The 25,996-nt window shown below is 39.4% G+C and overlaps 3 protein-coding genes across 3 annotated transcripts; 1 reads left to right on the top strand and 2 right to left on the bottom strand.

Moving 5' to 3' along the window:
• Positions 1 to 2,374: 2,374 nt before the first annotated feature.
• Positions 2,375 to 5,280, bottom strand: LOC140801770 (protein TAB2 homolog, chloroplastic). The gene is made up of 5 exons (XM_073157048.1): positions 4,589 to 5,280; positions 4,390 to 4,459; positions 3,472 to 3,643; positions 3,203 to 3,346; positions 2,375 to 2,735 (listed from the first exon to the last, which is right to left on the bottom strand). The coding sequence occupies exons 1-5, from the start codon at positions 5,101 to 5,103 to the stop codon at positions 2,476 to 2,478; spliced, it is 1,161 nt and encodes a 386-aa protein (XP_073013149.1). The 5' UTR covers positions 5,104 to 5,280; the 3' UTR covers positions 2,375 to 2,475.
• Positions 5,281 to 5,568: 288 nt separating this feature from the next.
• LOC140801769 (pyruvate kinase 1, cytosolic-like) lies at positions 5,569 to 12,562 on the bottom strand. Its single transcript, XM_073157047.1, has 16 exons — positions 12,293 to 12,562; positions 11,901 to 11,997; positions 11,671 to 11,768; positions 11,214 to 11,369; positions 10,382 to 10,459; positions 9,947 to 10,078; positions 9,723 to 9,803; positions 9,542 to 9,613; positions 9,352 to 9,441; positions 8,509 to 8,653; positions 8,248 to 8,336; positions 7,896 to 7,991; positions 7,740 to 7,807; positions 7,536 to 7,635; positions 7,018 to 7,077; positions 5,569 to 5,966 (listed from the first exon to the last, which is right to left on the bottom strand). The coding sequence occupies exons 1-16, from the start codon at positions 12,359 to 12,361 to the stop codon at positions 5,814 to 5,816; spliced, it is 1,584 nt and encodes a 527-aa protein (XP_073013148.1). The 5' UTR covers positions 12,362 to 12,562; the 3' UTR covers positions 5,569 to 5,813.
• A 416-nt stretch (positions 12,563 to 12,978) lies between these two features.
• Positions 12,979 to 25,868, top strand: LOC140801768 (uncharacterized). The gene is made up of 7 exons (XM_073157046.1): positions 12,979 to 14,350; positions 22,061 to 22,202; positions 22,341 to 22,394; positions 22,486 to 22,577; positions 24,743 to 24,978; positions 25,130 to 25,303; positions 25,399 to 25,868. The coding sequence occupies exons 1-7, from the start codon at positions 13,395 to 13,397 to the stop codon at positions 25,494 to 25,496; spliced, it is 1,752 nt and encodes a 583-aa protein (XP_073013147.1). The 5' UTR covers positions 12,979 to 13,394; the 3' UTR covers positions 25,497 to 25,868.
• Positions 25,869 to 25,996: the final 128 nt, after the last annotated feature.

The following is a 25,996-nucleotide window of genomic DNA, read 5'->3' as shown; positions in this document are numbered from 1 at the left end:
TATAAATAAGGAACGATAGCAATATGTAATCTACCCGTTCGAACGTTTCTGACCCTTCAGTCTGACATATGCATCCTATTTGGTCAGAAAATTAATGCTATTCCTCTGCCATTGGATGGGATAGGGAGAATTAACAAAGGGCTTGCTTCACTGAATTCGATGATTTTCGAGGCTTACAGTTTAGGGTTTACAGTTTACGGTGATTGATAGGGAGATGAAACGATGGAGCGTCTAGCTTCGCTCAATCTCTTCCTCCTCTTTGTTACTTTTATGTTTAAAATCAAAGTAATCTGTTAGAATTATAGGGGTACTTTCAAAAACTTTGTATGAGATAGGCGCATGGAGTTCATTTCTAAGAATAAGGTTACTTAGTATTGCTTGAAACTCACATTGGGCTTAAGAGGGCATTTTTGGTGTTGCACAGGTTTGGAGGGGGGAGCTTCATTGTGTGCCGACTGTAGGCAATTTTTGAGGAATTCTTGTGATTTGGAAGAAGACCATTGGTGAAGTCGGTCTCTCGGCAAGCTATATGGTGATCTCGTCTAAGCAAGAAAGATGTTGGCTAATGTCAGATCTGTACGCCAACATAAGATCTGATTGGCCAGGTGAGCGGAGTTTCAGTTTTGGGGCTTACTTGGCTTGTAACATGGGACTTCAACATGTATGTACCTTCAGGTGTGTGAGAAGAGGAGCTTCAAACCTTTTACTCCCGGGACTAAGGTAAGGACTTTCTTTCAATTTGTTAATTCTACAAGGTTATAGATTTAGGTTTTGAGGGAAAATGTTTTACTTGGTGTAATAATCATAAGGATTTGGCCCCTTTTTTATCCGTTTGGATATCGTGCTTTTGCTAACCCTGCCTGGATCAATCTCTTTCCCTCGACCGTTTTGACTTGAGATGCCAGACTCTAGAGAGGTGTTGGCTGATATTTGGTGCCATCACCCTAACGGTAATCCTATCCATAGTTTCAATTGCTTAATTGGTCGGTCTAAAGGTGAGCTCTCGCGGTGGAATAAATCCACTCTTGGGGATCTCGAGGCTCAATGAGCTAAGATTCATGATCGAATTATTGACTTTTGAGGTTGCTGAGCATCTGGTGTTATCTCTGATTCTGATATTATTTTGCTTAATGCCTTGTATGATCGTTATGCTTCTGTTAAGCCGAATGGTGGCAAGAGTTTAGGCTTAGATGGGTTGTTGATAGTGATTTAAATTCTCGCTTCCTTTATCTCTCTACTACTATTCGAAAAAGACATAATTATATTTTTGTTCTTCATAAAGCTAATGGGGTTTTGCTTGATGATCCTATGTTAATTGCCAATGAGTTTTAAAAAGATTTTATAACTGTTTGTGGGGGCATGGATTTGAATGTTAATGGTTTGGATACGGCTTTGGGTTGGCCTCTTCTCCCTACTGCTTTGGAGAAAGGGGAGGCTGAGTGCCTCGGCCCTCGTGCGCCAGATGATCATGTAAAAAATTATGTTTTCTGCTTGGGGTATGCCTTCGGGTAAAACCCCGGGGCTCAATGGGTTTCAAATGGAGGTTTACATGTATATTGATCACAAGGCTGAGAGGCCCTGCCGAACTAAATATGTTTTGCTTGCTTGGGCATAGTATGTCTTTAAAGTCCTAAATATCACTATCTGGGCAAAAGAAATTTGAGCCTCTTCGGCCTTGGCAGTTGAAGGCCAGGCCCGGTTCGTCCTGGGCCTCTTCCATTAGGGTCCTCTCCAGTATTATAATATCTCGGTGAGACTGTACGACCCATCTTATGAGTAAGAGAGAGAGAGAGAGAGAGAGAGAGAGACGAGATAAATAGATCGCATGGTGAATGAACTAACATTACATGATAGTACATAGATGCATTCTCTTGTCCATATATCATGCTTATCCTTGAACCAAAAAAAGAAGCTATTTTGGTCAGAACTCGTCAAAAATCTTTTTTTTTTGTCGAAAAGTTTATGTTTTTCACTTTCTTACCAGACTCAGTTGCCCTGAACAGTCTGCATCTTTCTCCTACCCACATTCTATTTTGATATTTGAAGACACTAATAAGACGCCATGATAGTACTTAGGTGAAATGAGCGTAAGATATCAATAACAGGTCCTGGGCAATCCTGGATATGAAAACAAGTCATGACAACCAAAATCTCTGACTCACCTAGGCATAATTAGAAGACTATACAATTAGGTTTTGAGAAGGATGCGGATGAATCATCCTGGCAAAACGCATTTTTTTAATTTGTAATTAGAGGTAGTTGGGCAAAGCAGAAATCTGCCCCTGCGCCATAACGATGTGCAGCAGAACAAACATCTGAGCTACTGCTCACTGGTCGGTTATATCTGTCAGTGACATCAACACCACACAATGGATGAAAGAAAAAGAAAGAGAAAATCAATTAGGCTGCACATATGCTATCAAAAACACATATCTAGCTGTAAATTGATATACCAAATCAGTACAGATATTCAGATCACACTGGCGGTGGGGGCAAATCCAAGAGAAGCCAAAATCCAACGCAGTCTTCTGAATCTAAACTCTCCTGGACAGCAAGAAAATGCAGACCTCCGCATGCCTTCTTTGCGGCTTCCCATGCTTCTGCTTCCTGAGTGGTCGCAGCATTTTTCTTGTAGGTAGCATAAATATACCTAGTAGATACCCCAACTGATAAAATCAAGCAACCCCTGCTGGTGTCTACTTCTACAGAAGAAACCTCCAAACCATTCATCCAAGCTGTTCATGGCAAAATAATAACCTTTATTAGGTTAAAACACCTCGATAGAAGATCAGCAAAATTGTATACAGCTTAATATATTCTGATCACTACAATTGTTGTCATATTTATGTTGATAAATATGTATGCTATAATAATTTGTTACTTTTCTAAAAGGAGATCCAAGCTGTTTATGACAAAATAATAACCTTTATTAGGTTACAACACCTCGATAGAAGATCAGCAGCTGTATACGGCTTAATATCTTCTGATCACTGCAATTGTTGTCATATTTATGTTGATAAATATGTATGCTATAATAAATTGTTACTTCTTTAAAAGGAGATCTAACACATCCCTTTGGAGGTAGACGGGAATAATCAGAACTTCATTAAATTGAAATCTAACGCATCCCAATAATTATGAAGCATACACAAACATAAAAGTGAAAATACTTCTGATGCAAGGAGCGGATAACACAGTGTACCTGCTAGAGGTTTAGCACGCGAAGATGCAACAGCAAGTCCAGGGACTAATGTCTTGTCATCAAACTCAAACCCGAGAAGGTCTAAATCCAAACTCCCACCAAAGGCATATCTCGTTTCTAATGATGACAACTCCTCCTTAACAGCTGAAAAATAGGAAAAAGAAATTAATTGCTTAGAGAAACAACATAAAGGACACCATCAATATTATCATCACAGCACGAAAGGGACTAACGTCCTGTGCAAATTTTCTTTTTAAATGAGTAGTTACCTGAAAAAGGCAACTGGACAAAAGCCCATTTATCCCCAAAGAGGTTGTCAGGAAGATCCATGGGGAATGGATTATCCAATGCTAAAAGGGGCTTTGATCCTTGTTGGAAACCAGGATGTTGGGTATATACCGTCTCGTACCGCTCCTCTAGCCATAGAAGCAATGATATACACTATAGATCAGAAAATTATAATTAGAACTACAAATGGTATGGATGTTCAAGATTAGGAAAGCAGTTTATTGAAGGATCGTCCAAACATTATTGAAGACCTAAAATACAGTAAACTTAAGGCAAAAAAGAGCAACATTCTCTTCATCTTGGCACTGACTGCGCTAACGATTTATATGTCTCAGATTTCCAGTTTCCATTTATTCTTGTTTGCTACAAAGCCAATGTTTAGTAAGTGTTCTATTTCTTACTTGGTGCATATCTTGTTGTCCCATGAATGTTTTTTTTCCCTTGCTTCAGATTTTTGATTGGAAGGACGAGCCTACCGACCGCTTCTGCAACTGGATAACCCACCCTGCCTTCCCCAGCTGGATATCTTATTTGCATATTCTTTTGACCCAATTTTTTTTCCTCCGTTACATTTGGGAAAAGATGAGACAATTATTCTTTCTTTTTTATTTCTGTTATTCTTGTTCTTTTCATGGTATGAAGAAATTCAATAAAATAAATAAATAAAAAGTGCAACTTCCTACAACAAGCGGTATCGGAGTTGTGCACAACAATTGCCTATGAGCTTCATTATATGTATGTATATGGCTTCCACTTTCACTGGGTATAAACGGTGGATATAGAATAATGCTCCCTTTCAATGGTTATAAGAGAGTATTGTTAGTATGGCACATACGAAGCAACTACAAGGGACACAGATGAGTGAGAGACAGGGGATAGATGGAGGAGGAGTTGCATACCCGCTTACTGGGAACTGCTTTAATCCCCAGCTCGTTACAGGCCCTCGAAATAATCGTCTGCATCTGAGACCTAACAAAACACAGAAACAGCAAAGCAAAGTACGTCCTCGTTATCACATTTATCCCAAAATTCAGAAGAAAAAAATAACTTTTGTCATGAATAAGGAGGCAAAACACAAGAAGAGAAGATAAGTAGGACCTGAAGAAGCGTATCTTATCGGGAAAAGGGAGGCCCAAATTGTCGGCAACGGAGGCGATGGCATCCTTGAGGGTGACGCTGTTGATGACATTGTTGGGGAAGTAGCGGGTGTACTGCAGGGAGAGGGTGCGGTCGCAGACTACGAGTTCCCACACCTTCTTCCCGCGGTCGTCCAGGATGGGCCGCGAGCAGAAGTCCATCTCCCACTCCCTTATGCCCTCGGCGTCCGCATTCGGGTCTAGGTACCGCACCTCGGCGCACGGGTCCAGCTCTTCTTCCTCCGCCGATTCTTCTGCGGCGCTCGGAGCAGAGATGGAGGAGCACGGAGTCGGCGGGGAGGGCCGGTGGTGCGTTGCGGTCGTCCGGGGGAATCGCGAGACGAAGAGGGAGATCGGGAGTCGGCAGATGGGGAGAACGGAGGAGGGTATAGATTTTCTAATGACTTTTCCTCCTCCTCCTCCTCCTCCTCCTCCCCTTCCGGGAAGTAGTGGGAGTTTGAAGCCCACCGTTGCCATGGCAAGTCACAGAAATCACTTCCAATCCCTATTCCGATTCCGAATGAAGGGAGGTGAAACGTTATCTCAAACAACGGACACTTTGGACTTCGTCCCTTCAATCGAACGGCCTCGACCCAGAGCCCACTTTGGAGTTTGGACCAAGCCATACCATATGCCACCACCATAAGCGAAATTTACTTCATTAGGCCATCTATGGGAAAGTTTTCTTTTGTTAGACCGGTCTACATTACTGCCCCACCACCATTAACCGACTTTGAGATTGCTATTTGGATTACAAATATACATACGAAGTCCAATCTGTTATTTAAGCACATTGCCCGTAAAGTAGCTTGAGTTGCTAAATTTGAGAAGAGAAATTTAAAGGAAAATACTTAGTTATGGTACCTCGGAGTACAGACGGACATTAGTAATCAATCAACAGAAGTTTCCAATTGGAAAACCAAATATTGCGACGCACCAGGATACTTACTAAATAGGAAGCATACATTGGATTATCTGAGTGTGCCCTGAGAGTACTTTGAAACACGATCAGAAACAAAACAAAAAAGGTAAAGTGTCAACATGCAGTGCTTAACTAGGAGTCCACATGCAGTAAAGAGCTTTGACCAACTCTAAAAAGCTGATGACTAATAACTTTGACTGGAGAAAAGCTGCTCCAAGTGTACATTATAAACTACAGAGTTTCAGAATACCACGTTACAAGCTATCTAATCCTCCAACTCAATAATCTTCACCACTGAAGCATCCCCAACTTTCTGGCAAACGACAACGCGATCATGCGACTTTATCACACCAGAGGCCTTACCATGATCAAGGGCAACCTTTAGAACGGACTCATTGGTCGCACTGGTAGATTCAGCCTACAAGTCCGGGAAGAAAAATGTCAACTGAAAACTGCTTCTAAGAAAGAACTGTATGCATCACCAAATATAGTGAGCAGTTAAATAGAAGAAAGCTTCTAAAAGGAATACAGTTGTCAGACTTGATAAGCAAAGGTGACCATTATTAAACTGCATATCAAGTACCTCACCTCTTCCTAGCTGAAAATAACATGTAATCACTCATATTACCCTCTTTGTTCAAAATATAAAAAAATATCCATCTATCAACCCCTACTCTTCTTTTTCAGCTATCACTCGAAACTGAGTTTCATTTCATTTGTGGTTATAAAGCTCTTGGCCTGTAAGTCGTTATCTGCACTCAGTATCTGAATATTGGTATGCATTCTTTTGCTTGTAGATGGAGCCATATAGGACTAGTGGAAGTACATCATCTCGTTTTTGTGTAATCTCAGCAGATACCAACACACGCACTTCACCACGTGAACCTAGAATATTACCTCCACCTTACCAGATTTAGTCTATTTCCCACAAATTAGACTAACATTATGATGTGCAAAGCAGAAGACAAGAGCCCCAATCTACCTAACAGTACTCAGCAATACTGCAGGTGACGAGATATTTCAGTAAACAGGTGACTTGACATTTCAGAAAACATGCATTATAGCCTGGCTATTTGGCTATATGATTACCTTTACCTGTAGTTCTGGTAACCCCTCACCTAGTAGCTGGTGAGATTAGGATATCAGGATTAAGAATGGCACAAATATTTAAAGAGAAAGCAATTCCTATATGCACCTATAATTTTGGCAACAGGATTGAAACATCACTGCACTAAGGAAATTATAGGAAAGGTAACTCACTGATATAACATAATCTACCAAGTCAATTACAAAAAATAGAAAGACAAAAAGGAAACGTTAGACTGATCACCTGTTACTATCATACAAGAATCAAGTAATAGGTATTTGATTTCTGTCCCTACGCATATATCTCAGACTGAGTACATTTGAATATATTTGTGTGCACATAGTAATATGCGGATTAGGGAAAACAACAGTATATAACTTACAGGATGTCGAGGATCAGCAAGCATAGGAAAGAGGCCTCTTACTATGAGAGATTGTCTTGCCTGCACATTTGATAAGTTCTCATCAATGTTATTGAATTGGAGACGACATACCAAAGAGGGTTATCAAAGTGAGGCAATAACAACCATATGCCAATACTCTTATTAGGATACATATGGTTTTGACTTTTGAAAACCAATATCCAGGAGTGACAAAAGAGAAATCCATATAGGATCCAAGTTCAACCCCAAATGTCTAATAGGATATTATATTATTCTCTATCATCCTACCATGAGAAATTGCATTAGATGAGTCCGGATCAAATATCTGATGTTCTACACGATCAGATATGCTGATATGACACAGGGTTCAAACATAACATGGTTAAGTAATTGGGCATCTCTTATCAAGCCTGAGAAAGTTGTGCTCGATTTGGGCCTGATTGGTCATTTATCAGGTTTACCTGGCCCTAACCCACACAATGTACATTGATATAGAATGCATAAGGTAGTGGACGTACTTCAAATGCACCAGTAAACTTCCATCGTAGTTGGTTTGTTTTGAGCCGAGGGATGACAACAGATAACACTGGCATAGTAGGCCTATACTTGGCGATTAATCTGCATCATGTGAAACATGTTACATCATGTGGAGTTACTAAGATTAATGTATACAAATTTTATGTGACAGCATGTGTGCAGTATGTATTTTATCTGAACATTACCTTGCAGCCCTTCCAGACGAAGTGAAGACAATGATAACAGAGGCCCTAACTTTGATAGCAGCACGTACCTAACCACATTCACAAGCCAAGTAAGGAGGACAATTTTTTCCCACTTTCTTTTACTTGAAGAATAGCAAAAGTGAAGTCGGAACTTACAGCAGATGAAGCAATAGACTCCAAGTGGGACATGGGTTCTCCAACATATCTCACTGTATTTTTGAAGTACAAATCTTGGTTGAAAACCTTCTCCGCCTGCAAAAGCATATATCTAATAAACAATGACCAGACTCAAGAAGAGATAATGAAAAGGGGAAAATGAGGTCCTGATAACAACATTATCCACCTTAATAGCATTTTTAAGATTATTATAAGAATCTAAATAAAAATGTTCATAACATTAAACAAATAAAAATGATTGAAGAAAATCAGGAACACATCGTTATTTCATCAGGCACAGAATTATTGAACAAACCAAAAGAGATCAATAATTATGTAACACAAGGCTGACCTCAGCACAGATTTTGCCCACAATTGAAATAGTTTCAACAGGATATAGTCCTCGAAGAGTCTCAGCGCCTAAAAGAATTGCATCACTACCTGGATCACAATGGTAATCCAGAATCTAAAGTCAGGATTGCAAAATCCTATCTCTCAGCTCCATTAAGTCAACAAAGAGGTAAATTCCTCGCATAATTGAACACCACAATATATTTAAATCATGACAATGGACATAGTAGAGTATTTAATGACTCCTAGGAACAGATTATACCATCAAGTACTGCATTAGCCACATCTGTTGCTTCTGCACGAGTAGGCCTGAGATTGTCAGTCATACTGTCCACAACACGAGTAACCACAGCAGGCTTTCCAGCCATATTACACTTATATACAGCAGCCTTTTGAAATAAGAACACCTGCAAATGGCACATGATGATTAGAAAATAGTTATAGTATAATGCATCCTAATTTTGTAAGAAAACAAAGGAAAAAAGTGACGGGATGTTTAAGAGTTGAACTAGTAGACCTAAACCACAATATTCAGCAATCAGAAACACCCTGTACTAAAGTACTTACATTAACATTTTCCAACACAATAAAAGGAAATTCTCAAGGTAGTTAAATTTCCGGTTTTGCCCAAATCATAGATCCCAATTTCGGCCAATCCCAAGCTGAGCTGAAACCAGCCGGTTGGCTGGTTTCAACACTGTAGCAGACCTGCTGCCGATTGCAGCAGCAGGTGGCTGCAGCAATAGCCTGCAGCTGAGAGAGAGAGAGAGAGAGAGAGAGAGAGGAGGGGGGGGGAGAGAGATTTAGGCTTTATATATGAGTAATTATTATTTTTTTATTTTCTTATAATTTTTTTATCGGCCGATTGATATGTATCGTTTTTCTGGACGGCCGATACGGTTGATATATATCGTTTTTCCGAACGGCCGATTCCGATTTTCGAAACCTTGGCCCAAATAACTGAGGACACCTATTCAAGATTTTTCAAAAAATTTCAAAAAGTTGCAAGGAATTCCTTCATCTTTCAGATCTCCATTTTTTTTTTGCTCCTTCTATAATACTCAAATATTTATTCCAAACATTTCCAATTAATAGAAAGGTTTACCTTCTCAGGTGGTAGATCAATTCCCAGATTCCCTCGTGAGAGTATTATGCCATCTGCTTCTTGCAGAATCTCATCAAAGTGAGTTAATCCCTACAAGGAAATGAGGTAAAATACACTCATAAGTTGAAAACTTTAGCCACTTAAGCAAACCGATAGGACATATAGTTAAGGATGGATCCATGTAATGCACCTCTATGTTTTCAATTTTTGCAAATATCTGAGTTTGTTGGAGATCGCCCAACCTTGACAGGTATTCTCGCGCCTGCATGGCGAGAATCAGGAACAACTTATTGAAATCGATATTGGTTGGAGCATTTGGCGAGCTAACTTAGTAAAAGGGTGCCCAAGAATAGATAGAAAGCATCACTTACATGCCGAACATCTTCTGCATGCCTTGTATAAGATAATGAAAGGAAGTCTATTTTATTTCGAAGACCCCATTTACTAATAACCTGATATAATTGATGACAAACCAAATTGAGAGGTTGTGTTAGTGCATTTCAGCAGTTCAATATATCAGCTAAACCAAGATGCCAGTGAAAACTTCTCTATATGGTAGTAAAATGATGCCTAAAGAAGAAAAAAGCTATCTTACATCTTTGTCGGCATCAGAAAGTGTGGGCAAGTTGATGTGTATTTGAGAAATGTGCAGTGTGAATAGAGATCCAGCCAATGTAGCTGAGTTCTTGATCATACAGAGCACATCGTCCCCTTTCAATTCAGCTACCTGCACCATGCAGGTCAATATTTGCCTCGGAAAATAAACAAAGATGAAGAATTACTACAATGCTTAAGCAACATTAGAATACCCTTAGCGATTCACATGACTAATATTCCAACTAATACTTCCAATTCATCCCATGCAGATTGCCAGCAAAGGAGAAAACTAGCTTTGGTTTGTAAGGCACTACATACTGGGAATCAATATTTAGTAATTCAATAAACCATTAAATACATTTTAACTTTTAAGTCAGCTAAAAATCATAACTAAACTGTGAAATCTGACCAGCAACTCTGCCAATATACATACCTCCAACCAAACAGAAGTAGTTTCACTGCCAGTGAACAAGTATTGCCCAATGAATATTGTGTCCCCTGGCTTCACGGACTGCAGAGAACAAAGAACATATCAAACTCTTGCGATAGTAAATAAGCCATAGTTAACTTAGATGACCATGAGACTACAAGAAGCGCAAAATCCACGAAGCTAGCTTGCATAGCCACAAGGATGCATTAAAAGAAGAAATTATGTCTAGTTGTTGGTTTCTCATCTATGGTTCAGCTAAAAGTTACTTCTGGAAAATAAGAGTGCGGACAAAGTTGTACAGCAATGAGAAAGCAATCGATGTGCAGCATTTCATGTACCAAGTATGAATTCAAGCAAGGCACTTCAATGTTCTGTTTCAGAAAAGGAAAAAAAAAAGCAAAAAAGAAACCTCCTAGACAACTCCATTTGCTAGGTAAGATTCATCAACTTTCTATATTTAGGGTAAGTATATGGATTGCCATTCATCAAAATCAAGTGATAAAAGCTTGCAAAACAGAAAATTAGATGGCACTGTTGGATTTGTTGCAATACACCAAAAATCAAAGAAAAGAAAACATGCACATAGATCGGCATGGTCATGGCAGCTCTTTCACTTTGGAGCCTGAGCTCTGGGAGTACGGGCCACTCTCTAGGATAAAAAAAACTTTCTTCTTGTTGATAAGGCTAAGAGGGATGGCAACTTGACAAGTCCTTAATTTTAGCATGTGCGAACCAAGCAATGGAAACAGAGAGCAAGATAAGATGTAATTTCATGATGAATCAATTCATAAGGAAAGAAAAAGTGGTTTGAGACTCTGTTGAAGCCACAAACAACCTTCGATAGTCCACTGAAGTTTATGGGCAACAGATTAGACGATGCTTCCCTTTCTTGGTCAGGAGTCAAAACAACTAATGCACCTGCCTCGAGTGAAATTGCGTTTCCACTTTTATTGACAACCTGTAATTCTGGACCCACCGTATCTAACATGACCTGGCAAACCAAAAAAAGATTTGCAGACTTGCTCAGTTGGCCAAATTAGATGTTACCACGGATCAAGACTGTCAGAAAGACCTCAAAGTAAGCTACGGCAGCTCATGTTGAAATAACTAGTAATCAAGCAGAATGAATGGCATGGAAGGAACAAAAGGTATTCCTCCAAGCTAAAATCCAATTGGAATGACGTGGGCGTCAACCATGTGGTGAGTAACAGATTCAATTCTAGAAATATTCAGCTACTCTGCAAACTTTTGCCGGAGACTGCATATATCAGGCGATAAATGACTCAACTTACAGCGCACAGCTTCTTGGTGCTCTTTATAGCAAGCTTCAGATTTTCCAAAGTCTCCTGGTGATAATCGGTGTCCCCCCACGAGAAGTCAAAGCGAGCCACTGAAACAAGAAAACTCGACAGCGAACTGCTAGATCAGGAGAAAATTCACATGCTCTCTCACGTACGTTAGGGAGGGGGAGCGATAACAGAGGAACCTTAAGAGGGATTGTTTTACAAGGCATAAAACTAACCGGACATCCCGGCTTTGAGGCAAGCAGAGATCACATCGACGGTGCGTGACTTGGGACCGAGCGTCCCCACAATCTTGGTCGTTGCAGGGAAGAAGCTCTGTCGTCATACAATCAGTTAGGGTCAGTCAGTAAGCGAAATTATAGAGCAACAAAAAGCATAATGGAAAATGCACGAAGGGAAATAGTAAGATCAAAAGAAGATTTTTAATTTTATTTTCCCTGCACGAGAGATCTCTCGTTCGGCAAAGATCCAAGGCTCCAAACGCACACAAGCGGAAGGAGGTAGAGCAGTATTATTATCAAAGGGGAGCGGTAAAAGTTATGTTAGTCGAATAATTTCACTTAAAAGTGGGGAAGAACACAGCATAACCGAGAAGAGGAAGAGATCGTACGGGCTTGGACGGCTCGAGGATGGAGGCCATCCTGATTGGTTCTTCAAGCAGCAGATTGGTGGAATGCATATTTTCCTTTCCTTACCTCACCTCGCTTCTCCTCTCCCGATTTATCCACAGCGGCGCCAATTAGAAGAGGAAGAAGAGATCTAGACAGACGAGAGAGAGAGAGAGAGAGAGAGAGAGAGAGAGAGAGAGTGGAAAGCTTCTGGACTGACGGGTGTACCTTGTAAACTCTCGCGTTCCATCACGCAATAACGTACAGGTACTATTATGACATATAATAATCGAAGTCTTAATTTAGAGAACCGCATATGCTTATAATTTACTGTTAATTAATGAACACCTGATAGATAGAGGTAGGTCGATATGCATCGTGATGGGAAAGCGAAAATTAAAAAATTAAAAAATTAAAAAATCTAGGGGCCGGCATCGCGCTCCGTACTCCACTAGACTGATCGGGCCAACTCATCTGTGATTAGATCCGAAGGCGCGCGGGCCATCTAGCGACGATCTTCCACGGTGATTTGACCATGTATCTTCCAACAACACTAAGTCTAAATCTGCGTTTTAATTGTTGAAAATTTGATACGCTAATGAAGGGCATGGCAGGTCACAGTGATTTGTTGTGTAATGAAATTAGACATTGGATTTGAGAGCGTAAGTTCTTGTCCTTATCCTAGCAAAACCGTATTAAAGGCGGTCTTATATATGTATATAAATTTCCTCCTTCATACACTTGTACGTATTTGGGCCGGGGCAGAGGGATCTTTTGCTTGTTTCTTTATTACAGAATACAGACTGAGGGGTCACCAGTAGAGAGAGGGAGCAGACAAAGAAGGATGGTGGGCGGTGGGTATTGCGGTGCGGGGCCCAGCCTCATAGAAACGTGTGAGCTGTTGTCTAACAGAGCCGTCAAACCCCGTCACGGTTCCGTATCCAATAATTCACGGGGTTTCTACCACCGTTACCCATTTAACTGGGGTTGGCTGAACGATTCGGTCGCTGCCGCTAACGTCGTCTGCCTCCCGTCCCGTCTCGTCTCCTCTCCGCCTAGTTTGGATCCCTAACCATCCTCTAACCCTAACGCCGCCACCGTTCCATGGCCTCTTGCGACGACGACTTCGGCCTTCTCGGTGACGAATCCCAGCAGCAGCACCAAGGTGGTGGCTCCGCCGTACCCTTCTCCGCCGCCGCCCATCGCTACGTGACGAAAGCGGCGGCGATCCCCCTCCAGACCCGGCCTCACGCCTTCAACGCCATCGCCAGCCCCAAGAAAGGGGTGGTCGGCGGTGGGGGCGGGGGGGGCGGAGGCGGAGGCGGCGACGAGGAAGACTACGCTGAAGCATTCGGCCAGACGGACGCCTCCAAATGCTCCGCCCCTACGTTCCACGAGGTCAACGCTCAACATCACCACCACTGCTTTCCCGACGACCCAAACCCCTTTGCCCAGGAAGATGACGACGACGACGAAGACGACGTCGACGACAATCCCGACCGCAAGTCTCGCGGAGCTGCCACGTCGGCCTCCCATCATCACCACCACCACCAGCAACATCCTCTTCCTCCGAGCGCCTCCCGACCAGACTCTAAGCGTAAGGATCGGGACGATCTCAGCGATGGCGAGTCCCCCTATTGCTATAATAGCGCCGGCCCCAAGAAGGCGAGGCCGATGTCGTCCTCTGGGGACTACCGCAAGGACCGGGAGGAGTGGAGCGACACGGCCATCGGAAGCCTCCTGGATGCGTACACGGAGAGGTTCGAGCAGCTGAACCGGGGCAACCTGCGGGGGAGGGACTGGGAGGACGTCGCCAACATCGTCAGCGAGCGGTGCGACAAGCAGAAATCCGGAAAGAGCGTCGAGCAGTGCAAGAACAAGATCGATAACCTTAAGAAGCGGTACAAGGTAGAATGCCAGCGCCTCAACAGCGGTGGCCTAGCCGTCAGCCACTGGCCCTGGTTCAAGAAGATGGAGCACATCATTGGCAACTCAAAGTCGGGAACTGACGATGACAAGTCTATTGCCCCGGCTGCCGTCGTGAGGCATCAGATGAAAAGGTGCTTTCTTTCTCCCCACCTCCTCTGCCACAGCCTAATGTCGCTAAATTTCATTTTCTCACTTCTTAGTGGTTGTGGATGTCAGCAATGTTGTTCTTCTTCATTATGGCTCGTAGGCAGATCTCTTTACAAGTTTCTTGCTATAATTTTAATTGAAACTACATTGTTAGGTATTTGCTTCTGGAGTATCTTTTCTTTGCTAAGAATGCCATGGAACTTAAGAAGAATACCTAGTGATAGAAAGGAAATCAAGAGGTTCTTTGGTTAAAAATGCAATGTGACTTAGAGATAGGGGTGAAAACGAGTCAGATTAACTCCGATCTAACCCACTATTCAATCCAATTCGGATCGGATTCAGATAAAAAAATTCCAAACCAACCTGGATAAGAATTCAGATATGGATTAGATTTTTGAAAAAAAAAATCATTTACAGATAGGTTTTTTTTTAAAAAAATTGGATATGGTTACATATCGGATATAATTTTTGGATACGGATATGAATATCAGATACTTGTTTATCCACATATTTTTGAATAATTTATAGTTTTTAGTTTGTTTATTTAAATGGTGAATAATAATACTGTTACTAAATGATATGTTTTATATTATTTGTAGAGATTGATTTTGCTAATTTTATATATATTTAATATGCAAGAAATTTATTTATTTTTTAGACTTTTAATACTTTTTTATTAATTGTCTCTAAAAGAAATGTCATAATTCGTTTAAAATTCAATCCGCATTCGTCTAAGATTCAATTCTCTATCCGAAAATTATCCGTATTCGTTTAACTAGGATATGTTTTTAGATTTTACAATTCATCTAATATCTGTATTTGAATATTTATCTAGATGAAAAATATAAATTGAAATGTGGGTTGGATACTATCTAATCCATTTTCACCCTTACTTAGAGGGCATAAGACCGATTGGAACAAAACCTTTCTTTTTTTCCCTTTTGAATCACTCCAAAATATTGTAACCAATCAAGGGTTACTTGAGCAAGTATTTAAATATTTAATTTATTATGGTTTCCTTCATAGTTTAAATTTATGACCACCCAAATAAAAACATAAGTATGAGATTTTAAACTTGTTCTAGCAAAAGGGAGAAAAACAAGTTTATGGCAGATTGGAACAAATCCTTTCTTTTTAGGTAAGCCAAGCGAATGGCGTCCTCTAGCTCTGGTAAGAACCCCAATTTTTTTCCCATGCTTTCGAACATGTTTGGAATTTGGATGAGGCTTCGAGCTCCTGATCCAAATCCGGATCGCCACCTCCCTCAAGATCTGGAACGGGGACTTGTGATAACCTGTCATTGAGATCTCGGTTTCGGATGCAATTGAGAAGTAGCGAAATTGAATTCGGTGTTGGCAGTGATTGCTATTCTCGATCTGGCTTGGGATGGGATCGATACGCCTTTAGATCTAGACCTGCTAAAGATTCGGGGGAACTTATCTCTTAACGATGGGGAGAATTCCAAGAAGACTCCATTAATAGTTGATGTGAGAGATCAATTGGCGAGGAGGTAATTTGGGGTTTTTACTGCGGGCTGTGTCCTTTCGAGATGTCCTTGTGGGGAGGTCAAGCAATTTTAGACCACTTTTGCCATTATAGAGAACGAAGACATTTGTGCCTTCTTCTCCAACGAGTGATCATTGATTTTGACGTGGGAAAGTGGTCATTGGGCGGCGGAGTGTAGGAACTCCACCGTTTGTTTTTGCTGCAAGACGCTTGGCCACAGATCTTTCGTGTATCTTTCGAAGAAAGTGTCATGGAGTTATTGAAAGACTCTTCTCCATGTCTGATTTTGAAGACAGTAGAAGAAGCTCGGAGCAACGAGATCAATTTGGGTAGATGTATGGTGGCTACTATCACAAGAGGGTGGATCTCAGTAAAAGAGCTTGAGATGGCTTTACGAAACTTATGAAAATGGAAAGTGGATTGGAGGGTTAGGAGCATTGGAGCTAAAACTTTCCTGGTGAAGTTCCCTAACACTCAGTGGATGGAGGAAGTTCATAAGAAAGGAGAGGTGCATTCTACTTTGGGCTCAGTCGGGGGTATTTTGGTGGAACAATATTTTTCATATTGGATAAATACTCAGTTACAGTCATTTTCAAGGATAAGTTAGGCAATCCTGGATGGATGCTCACCTCCGTCTATGGTCCTATTGATGGGTTTACAAACAAACTTTTTTGGGATGAAAGGAAGGACACTAGAATGGAGTGGGGGGAGTTTAACAGTTTAACTCCACTAGATCCATCCATGATTAGAAGAGACACATCAGTAATAGTAGAGAAAGAAGATATTTCAATGAAGTGTTGAATAGCTTGGCTTTAATTGAATTACGAATGGTGGGGAGGAAATATATCTTGAGTAATATGAGGGAGGAGCCTGTGATGGTGCTATTGGATAGAATCTTTTCATCTATTGATTAGGAAGATAAACATCCTTTATCCACTGTTAGAGCCCTACCTAGGTATGGTTCTGATCATGTACCTCATTTATTATATGATGGAGATAACAGTAAGATGCAGAATCCTATTTTCCGATTTGAAAATTACTGGCTGGAAAAAGAGGGATTTAAGGAATTAATCTAGAAATGGTGGAGTGATATTCCTGCAGGAACCTCTGCTTCAGAAACTTGGATAGCTAAGATAAGGGGTATCAGGGAAAAATCAGGTGGTACAGAAATTTGAAAATGACTTGTAGGGAGAAGAAAAGTAAATACTTGGAGACAATTGAATGTTATGACAAAATATTGGAGCTTAGACAGTTGGCTGAAGATGAAGTGCTGTCAAGGGAGGGAAGCTTATATCATGCTTGACAAAAATTACAAAGAAGAGATAAAAGTGGAAGCAAAGATCTAGAGGGCAGTGGTTGAAGGATGGAGATGCAAACACAGCCTATTTTCATAAAGTTGCAAATGGAAGAAGGACGAAAAGTAAAATCCTAAGTAGGACATAGAGGGATCTATGGAAACTAATTAAGGGAAAATCAAAGAACGTATTATGGAATTTTATAAGAAACTTTTTGGCATTGTGGGTGAGTGGAGAATAAAGCTCAGTAGAACTATTTGGAGGGATGATTGCACTCTGAATAGTGAGAAAAGCTGGCCTATGATATTGTTCGCTAGGATTATTTGGAGCAAGTGTTGATTAAGAATAAAGCTCAGTAGAACTATTTGGAGGGATGATTGCACTCTGAATAGTGAGAAAAGCTGGCCTATGATATTGTTCGCTAGGATTATTTGGAGCAAGTGTTGATTAAGAAATGTTTCCGGAGTAGATGGATAAATTGGATAAAGTCTAATCCAAGGTTCGAAAAATCGGGATCGAGATAGGGATCGACTTTCCGAAAAAAACGATACGTATTAATCAGATCGGTGGTATCGGCGCTTGGATCGGATCGGACTTTTTAATTATGTAAAATTCTAAATATTATTTAAAAATGCAAGGAAACTTCTAAAAAGATCAAAAGAAATTCAAAAGTAAGAAAATAAATAAAGAAAAACTATGATACAATAAAACTGAAAAGAAGAAAGATTAGAAAGAAAGTGGAAGAAAACCAAATAAAAAAAAAGAGAAACCACGGTGCAGTGACGAAGAAGAAGAAGAAAGAGTGGAAGAAATGAAAAAAATTGAGAGAGAAATAAAAACTTAAATTAAAATATTATATACCGGAATTCGTTGGAGTTCGCTGGAGCTAGATTTCTCCATAAGTGAAACAATAGTTGTATGGTAAGGAGAGAAAAAGATAAAGAAATAGTGAAAGAGAGAACGAGAGAATGAGTGAGAGTGAGAAGAGAGAGAGAGAGAGAGTTCGAATTGGGTCTGGATTGGGATCAGGTTTGGCCAATTCGGTGAACCTTAGTTTGATCTGACATACAGTTTCATTGTTGTGAATTTTAATGGTAGTGTGGGTATTTATTTCAAGTGTAGGAAAAGTTAGAGGCAGGAGGACCCTTTAGCGCCCTTTTTATTTGTGATTGCAGCAGATGGGTTAACATAATTATTGGTAAAGGTAAGCCACATAGTTTGCTTACAAGTTTGAGTGGCGATATAGTTAATGGTGGGGTTATCAACCTGTATTGCTTTAAAAGTATATTAGGATTGAAGATTAGTTTTAACGAAGGTACGCTAGCTTATTTGGGAAGTGTTGATGGAGCTGAGGAGAATGTCGATATGCTGAATTGCAAAACTGAGAATCTTCCTATTAAATAATTAGAGTTTCCTTTACTTAACAGAAATTTGAGGATGTAACATTGGATTCTGGTTATCAATGTTTTAAAAAATGGCCGCGGGTGGCAGGCGGTCACCCCACCGCCTAGTGCCTAGGCGGAAGGCAGGCGACAAGGCGGTCTAGCATTTTTAATATAAATAAATAAATAAGTATAGTATATATAAAAATTTTAATAGTGCACTAAATTAAAACACTAAATAACATAATCACATTGGCTAATTGCTTATTAGTGATAACTGAATAACTAAGATATTTATTTACTAACTCTAGTTTATTCACATGAATCACATTTTAAAATCCTCTAATAAGAAATTATATACTTAAATAGCAGACAATTAGTAATTCCCCCAATTAATAATGCATGACAGTGAAAAAAAATTTCTTCTTTGTAATCTTAATTCAATAATTCATAAAGCAATTAGCAATTAACTCCTTTAAATTGGTTAGTTTTATTAAACCCGGTTCGCTATAAAACCCGATCCGCTCACTAATAACCGCATCTCGATTTGGTCGGCCGAAGCGCTAGCCCGCCAAGTCAAACCAGGCGGCCCACCTAGCATTATTTAGCGCCTAGGCAGCCCGCCAAGGCATTTGGCCGCCTTTTGCCGACGCCTTTTAACATGGCGGGGCGGCAGTGCACCGCCTCGCCATGGCGGCCGCCTTTTCCGCTTTTCAAAACAGTGCTGGTTATAGAGAAAATTGAAAAGAAATCAGCAGGGCGGAAGGGTAAATTACTTGGTGAAAGGTTGACCTTGGTAAACTCAGTTATTAGCTCTATTCCTCTATATTATCTATCATTCTTTGTTGTTGAGTTTGGTGATTATCCGGATTGATCAATTACACAGCAGGTTTATTTGGAAAGGATCAGGTAAAAATGCCAAAGGTCAGCACTTAGTGAATTAGCAATGGATTTGTAAGGAGTTTGGAGGTCTAGGGGGTGCTAGATCTGAAAGATATGAATTTTGCCTTGCAAAATGGTGGTGGATAGTAATGTGCTCGGATAATCAATTATGGGCTAAGATTGTTTCAAAAGATATTACAACAGGATAAGGAAAGAGTATTTTAGATTGAAAATTACTTTTCCTTTTCTGGAAAGGGATTACGCAAGCTAGTCCTTTTAAAACTGGTTTATTAAGAAAGTGGGAAATGAAGCTGATATCAGATCTTGGAGTGATTGCCGGACAGGTGAATGTTCCTTATCTACTTTATTCCCCAATCTATTTGTGCTCGCTTGCAATGCAGACTATTTCATTGCTGAGGTAGCGAGGTTTTAGAATGGAGAGGAATGGGATGTCAAATAAGAAGTTTTTTAGATGGAAGTCCTTTACAATACTGCTCAATTGCCTGTTATTATTCAAAAGGATATTAGTAAATGGAGGTTCAGTTCTAATGAGATTTTTACTGTACAATATCTATATAAATCCTTTAATAAATGGTAGGAGGATATCTAGAGTGATACCTGGTTTATGGAAGATGGGAATCCTCTTAAAGAATAAAGCATTTCATTTGTTGGCTTGTAATAATAGGGTGCTGACCAAAGATAATTTTGCTAAGAGGCATTGGCCTGGAGACACAAAATGCAATTTTTGTAGCAAGGAAGTGTTTGTGATTCATCTCTTTTTGAAGTGTAAATATGCTAATGAAATACTTAAGAAAGCTAAAGAGGTGTGAGGTCATTTTAGAAGTTCTGTGAAGCTGGTGGATGTATGGACTTTGAGAAAGTGCAGAGGGGTTGCAAAAAAAAAAAAGAAGTCTTGAAGAGTCAAGATGGCGGGGTACTATTGGTGTATTTGGTTGGAGGAAAATAATAAGATTTTGTAGAAGTTAGCTCCTAAGCAACCTGTAGATCTCTTCCAATATATTCATTGTCTTTATATCGTGGGCAAGAAGTAGTGGGATGAAGAACCAGAAAAAAGCAAAGACTCAATTGTATGATAAGAGGATGAATAAGAACATTATGATCTTGGATTGATGCTGGAAAGCATTGGTGTTTCTTTTTGGTAGCTAAGGCTTTAATATAGTTTTTGGTTGTTGTGTGGAAATGTGATATTTTCCATTTTTTTCTCTTTGTATATGGGATAATATTGGGTTATGGGGGACAATAGTGTTTTACTGTAACTAGTTTAGAAACTCTTAACCGCTGGACGGTGACTTTTGGTGATACTTGTATAGTTGTTTGCTTCTACCGTCATGGGTAGAAGCAACTTGGGTCACTGTTTCGTAATGAAACTGGGCCATATTTTGGCTTTTTCTCAACAAAAAAAAAACTTTATTTTTTTCCTTATTATATCACACCAAATCAATCAATAGGGGTTATTTAAGCAAATATTTAATTCATTCTGGTTCCTTCATAGTTTAAATCCATGACCACTCAGATGAAAACATAAATATGGGATTTTAAACTTGTTATAGAGTACAGAATCCCATTTATCTTATACAAGATAGGCCCACCTCTAGATGACCCTCTTCTACTTAATTATCAGTTATTTTGTTCTAACTGCTCTTTAGGCTAAGGTTCTGAAACTCGATATCAGGATCGGCCGTCCGGAATAACGATACGCATCGGCCATATCGGTTGTATCTGCCATATAGCCACACCAGCCGCTAGTATCGGATCAAACTATTTTTTAATTAAAAAAAATTTTAAATATTATTTTAAAATGTTGATAATTTTTAAAAATTTAGAAAAAATTAAAAGAAAACAACAATTACTCACATATAAAACCTAAAAAATCTTTCTTCCTTTCTTCTTCCCTATCCTTTTTACTGCTAATTTGTTGTATCCCTCTCTCTCTCTCTCCCTCACTCTCTCTCTTCCTACTCTCTCTCCTTGCTACAGCAAGTCTCTTCCTATCTCTTTCTCCCTTACTCTCACTCTCTCTTTCTCTTATCCTGCAGCAAGTAGCTGCAGCTGCAGTTTCGGGTGGGATCAGCCTATCCCGACCTGAAATGGATCGGGTATCGGCCGATACCCCAGCCGGCCCGGATTGGGATCAGTCGAAACTAGGATCCATGCTTTGGGCATCTCAGAAGGCCCCCCTCATTCTCAAGAATTCATAGGAATGAGACTGATAGGGATTGTCCTTGGATTCATCCCAGTTTCTAGTTCCAACTTCCAAAAATGTCTCTAGATTCTAAGAAATTTTGGTTTAGAATATTTAAACTTTAGGATTGGTTATGCAAGGAAAGAAGTATGGTCGTTTCAATGCAAAATTGTTTTCTTTATGCTGAATCACAAAACCATGTTATTTCTTAAACCCTCCGCTTTATCTCCTCCTGATCATCATCATTTTAGTTACCATCTTTACTCTTGTTTTTGACAAGGAGGATAAGACCGTTTTCTGGATTTTTTCATTATCTCTCAGATGTTTTGGAATACCGGTATTTCTTATGCATAATTAGCAGATGTTTACATGCTTCTACCTTTTTGTCATACAAAATCTCACTGATGATCATAACTGCACACGCAGATATCCCGTTATCGCGTCTGGCCCAGTTAACATAGCAAATAACTCGAAAATGAGGTCGCTCTCAAATCCAAGGTGGAAAAGAGTGGTTTTGAAAATCAGTGGTGCTGCATTAACTGGGGCTGGTCCGCATGTGGATCCTAAGGTATGATGTTAGTCTATACTATGGCTATTTGTATTCCTTCAATATAATATGTGTTTAGTCATTATTCATAATCATTAAGTTCATCGATTGCATTCCCAATTTATTACTTCTTTTCCTCTTTTTTCTCTTTATATTCAGGTAATGATGCTGATTGCTAGGGAAATTGCAGTGGCAAACCGAGCTGGAATAGAGGTAAGTTACAATTTTTTTTTAATATTGAGTGTTTGAGCAAATTATTATGATCTTAAGACTCTATATTTGATGATCATGTTTATGTAATTAGGTGGCAGTTGTTGTTGGAAGTCGAAATATCTTTTCCAGTGATAGTTGGGTAGCTACAACAGGTGTCGATAGGGCTACAACATACCAAATAGGGTAACTTGCTTTGATTTCAATATTATTTTATACTTATTCTCTTTTCACTTGATTATTGTTTTTTCAATTATTTGAAACCGATCTCCTTTAGATATTGCAATTACATTGTTGATGTTTGTGTTCTCGATGTAACCCAGCTACAAGGAGATTATGATAGTTGGTCTGCTGAAGTTTACCTGGTTGACTATCATCTTTGGTAGCATCGACAGGGTTACAGGGTGTTGTAATGCAACAGTACCGGACTTGGAAGTGTGTTGCTGTAGGTACATTGTTTGGAAAAAACAGTAAGAGTACTGATAATTCTGAATGGATAGGTTATACTCAAATCAGTATAGATGGAAATGAAAGTTAAATATTTGTCAGAGATTTGGACATGGAAAGCAGAGGGCAACATACTAACTCTTGGAAGTTGTTTCATTCATGGTTCGAAGGATCGGGGCGATCCCGATCCCAATTTGGGATCGACCGATCCGAGGTGATCCTCTTTCACTATTTCTCTCTTTCTCTCTCTACCATAGCTACTTCTTCTTCAACACAGAAATCCAACCCTCGCAAACTCCATTGATGTAGATCCACTCCGACGACCTCAGCTATGTGATTTTTTTATTTTATTTCTCTCTCTTATTTCTTCACTATAGTTTTCTTTTCTTTTCTTTCTCCTTCACTATGGCAAAGTTTTTCTTTTCTCTTTTCGTTCTTCTACACTCTCTCTCCTTCGTTGCAGCAGTTTTAAGTAAGTAATTTTTTTTTAGTTTTTAGCATGGTTCAAAGGATTGGCTGATTCAGTTGATCTGGGCCAATCCTTTTTCACTATTTCTCTCCCTTTATCTTCTTACCATAGTTATTGCTTCTCCAACGCAAAAATTCAACTCTGACAAACTCCACCGACGCAAATCCAACTTTGATGACCTTGGCTATGTGATTTTTTTTATTTTATTTCTTTCTCTCTTCTCTATTTTATTCACTATAATCTTTTTTCTTCTCTCCTTTACTATGGTAGAGTTTTCTTTTCTTTTCTTTTCATTTCTTCCACTTTCCCTCTCTCTCATTCATTGTAGTAGTTTTGAGTAATTATTATTTTCTAATTTTTCTAATTTTTTTTAATTTTAGACTTTTTTATTTTTTTATTATTATTTTAGAATTTTATGTAATTAAAAATAGTTTGATTCGATCTGGGAGGCTGATACGCCGATATGTATCGTTTCTTCGGTGGACCGATCCCAATTTTTCGAACCTTAGTTTTTAGGCTTCATATGTGAGTAATTATTATTTTCTAGTTTTTTTTATTTTTTAAAGTTTAAAAAAAATTATATTTGTAAATAATATTTAGAATTTTATGTAATTAAAAATAGTTCAGTCCGATTCGAGCGGCCGATATAGCCTATAGGTGTCAGTTTTTTAGGAGGCCAATCACAATCCCGAATTTTCAAACTTTAGTTTCATTCAGGCCTTTTCAAGGTTGATGTCATAATGAGTAAATTTTGTTAATGCTGGCTATAAACAGAAAGCAATCCTTTAGAAATTGTTTCAGGTTTCCATCCAAGCCAAAGTCACAGCCAAGCAACAGTGTCATCATGGAACCTAGAAGGCCAGAAAGCTTTTAGAATTACTAGTCTTATCAGGCAAAACTTAACCTCATGCGACTTAGTAGTGATCCTGCAAAGATTTTTCTAGATATAAAGATGCTGAAAATTGAAAAATTCATTAACCCTAACTGAACATAGGTGAATTTAGTTCCACTTTATTTCTTGCCCTAAATTGTAACGGTTTATAGCACAATTTTACCAAATTGACAAGCTAGCAATATTTATGAAATTGTATTCCTAATTCATAGGAAAATTTATACTTTCTAGGACATCCTTTTACTACTCTCCTGTCTAAGAAGCCCTCCGGAAAAAAGGTCAAAGAATTGTCTCCTTTTCCTGATATTCGTTCAATGCAGAGGTTATCGGAATCTAGAGCTTCAGGAACATCAATTACAAGCCATGTGGAGAGCATATGAATTGTGAACATGCCTGTTGGATTGCAAATTGTAATAGTTGTATAAGGGATATAGTTCTACATATGTTGATGAATTCAATTTAATGAACAGCATTTTAGTTCTTAATTCTCTGCTATGAAAAATACAAGATTGAAGATTCTGAGAAGTTAATCTTGTCTGACAGCATGATGGCATCCGTAATGAACGCTGTATTGCTTCAAGCGTCGTTAGATAAGATTGGTGTGGAGACACGTGTACAGACTGCATTAATTATGCAAGAGATTGCAGAACCATACATTAGGCGGCGAGCCATGCGCCATCTTGAAAAAGGAAGAGTTGTTATATTTGGTGGAATCGGGGCAGGAATAGGGAATCCATTTCTTACCACAGACACAGCAGCTGCTCTGAGAGCGACTGAAAGTACGACGATCTGTAAATAGAACACACTGCAATATTCTTCGTAATTTTTGTGTGATTTGGAGATCAAACCTTATTATGTACACTTTCATTTCTTATAGCCTTCATTCTGTGGTTCTAGGGAGAATTCTGATGTCGTGTATCTGTTGGACAGTTAATGCAGAAGCTATTCTTAAAGGTACCGCTGGAGATGTTGTTTATGATTGTCATTCCAGAAACAGCAACAATGTTTTGTTTGAGCACATTTCGTTCCGGGAGTTGGCTTCAAGGGGCTTTACTGCTATTGACATGACAGCTATTACATTTTGTGAGGAGAATAACATTCCAGGTTCACCTTTTTCCCTTTTACTTCGTATTCCTATTGATTCATTCAGTAGATACAAGCAAGTCATTTTGAGAATCTTACGTGTCTGTCACTCGCAGTTGTTCTGTTTAATCTACTAGAGCCTGGCAACATTTCGAAGGCACTTTGTGGAGACCAAGTTGGTACCCTCGTTGACCAATCAGGGAGGATCAGCTGATCTAAAGCATGGTTTGTCTTCTAAGTGACCCAAGCTAGGAAGCCACGTACCATGTGGTGATCATCAAATGGACTCGCAAATCTAGTTCATTTCAAAGCATGAAAGGCTTCGTTGCTGGTGGAGTGGGGTTTCCCTAATGTTCATGTGACAACAAGGTCGGGAATACTGAAGGTGTCACAATTGTGCAATGTATAATTATGTATCAGTCAGTTCTCGTTGGTGCAACAGCTTGCAGGCTGTTGATTCCAGCGTTCGTCAGAAACTACATATTTTGCTTGTAATATCGTGTTATTTGTAATTTCCCATTGTAAATTTTGTGGGAAACGACTGACTGATTAGGAGCCCAAGTAAAAAATTACCAGTGTTATTCTATTTTGCTATATTTAGTTGCTCAGTAGCATTAGTTGGTTTTCATGGTTCTGAAAGGTAGTTTTCTGATGTCTCATGTTAATTCATCTAATGTGTCTAAAAAAATCATCTAATGTGAGAACGTGGTATGT

Source organism: Typha latifolia, chromosome 15 (genome assembly GCF_019914945.1).
Source record: "Typha latifolia isolate L0001 chromosome 15, TyphaL0001v2, whole genome shotgun sequence".
In the NCBI taxonomy this organism is placed as follows: Eukaryota; Viridiplantae; Streptophyta; class Magnoliopsida; order Poales; family Typhaceae; genus Typha; species Typha latifolia.
Note: the sequence above shows the minus strand (reverse complement) of the source record. Positions and strands in the feature narration are given on the sequence as shown.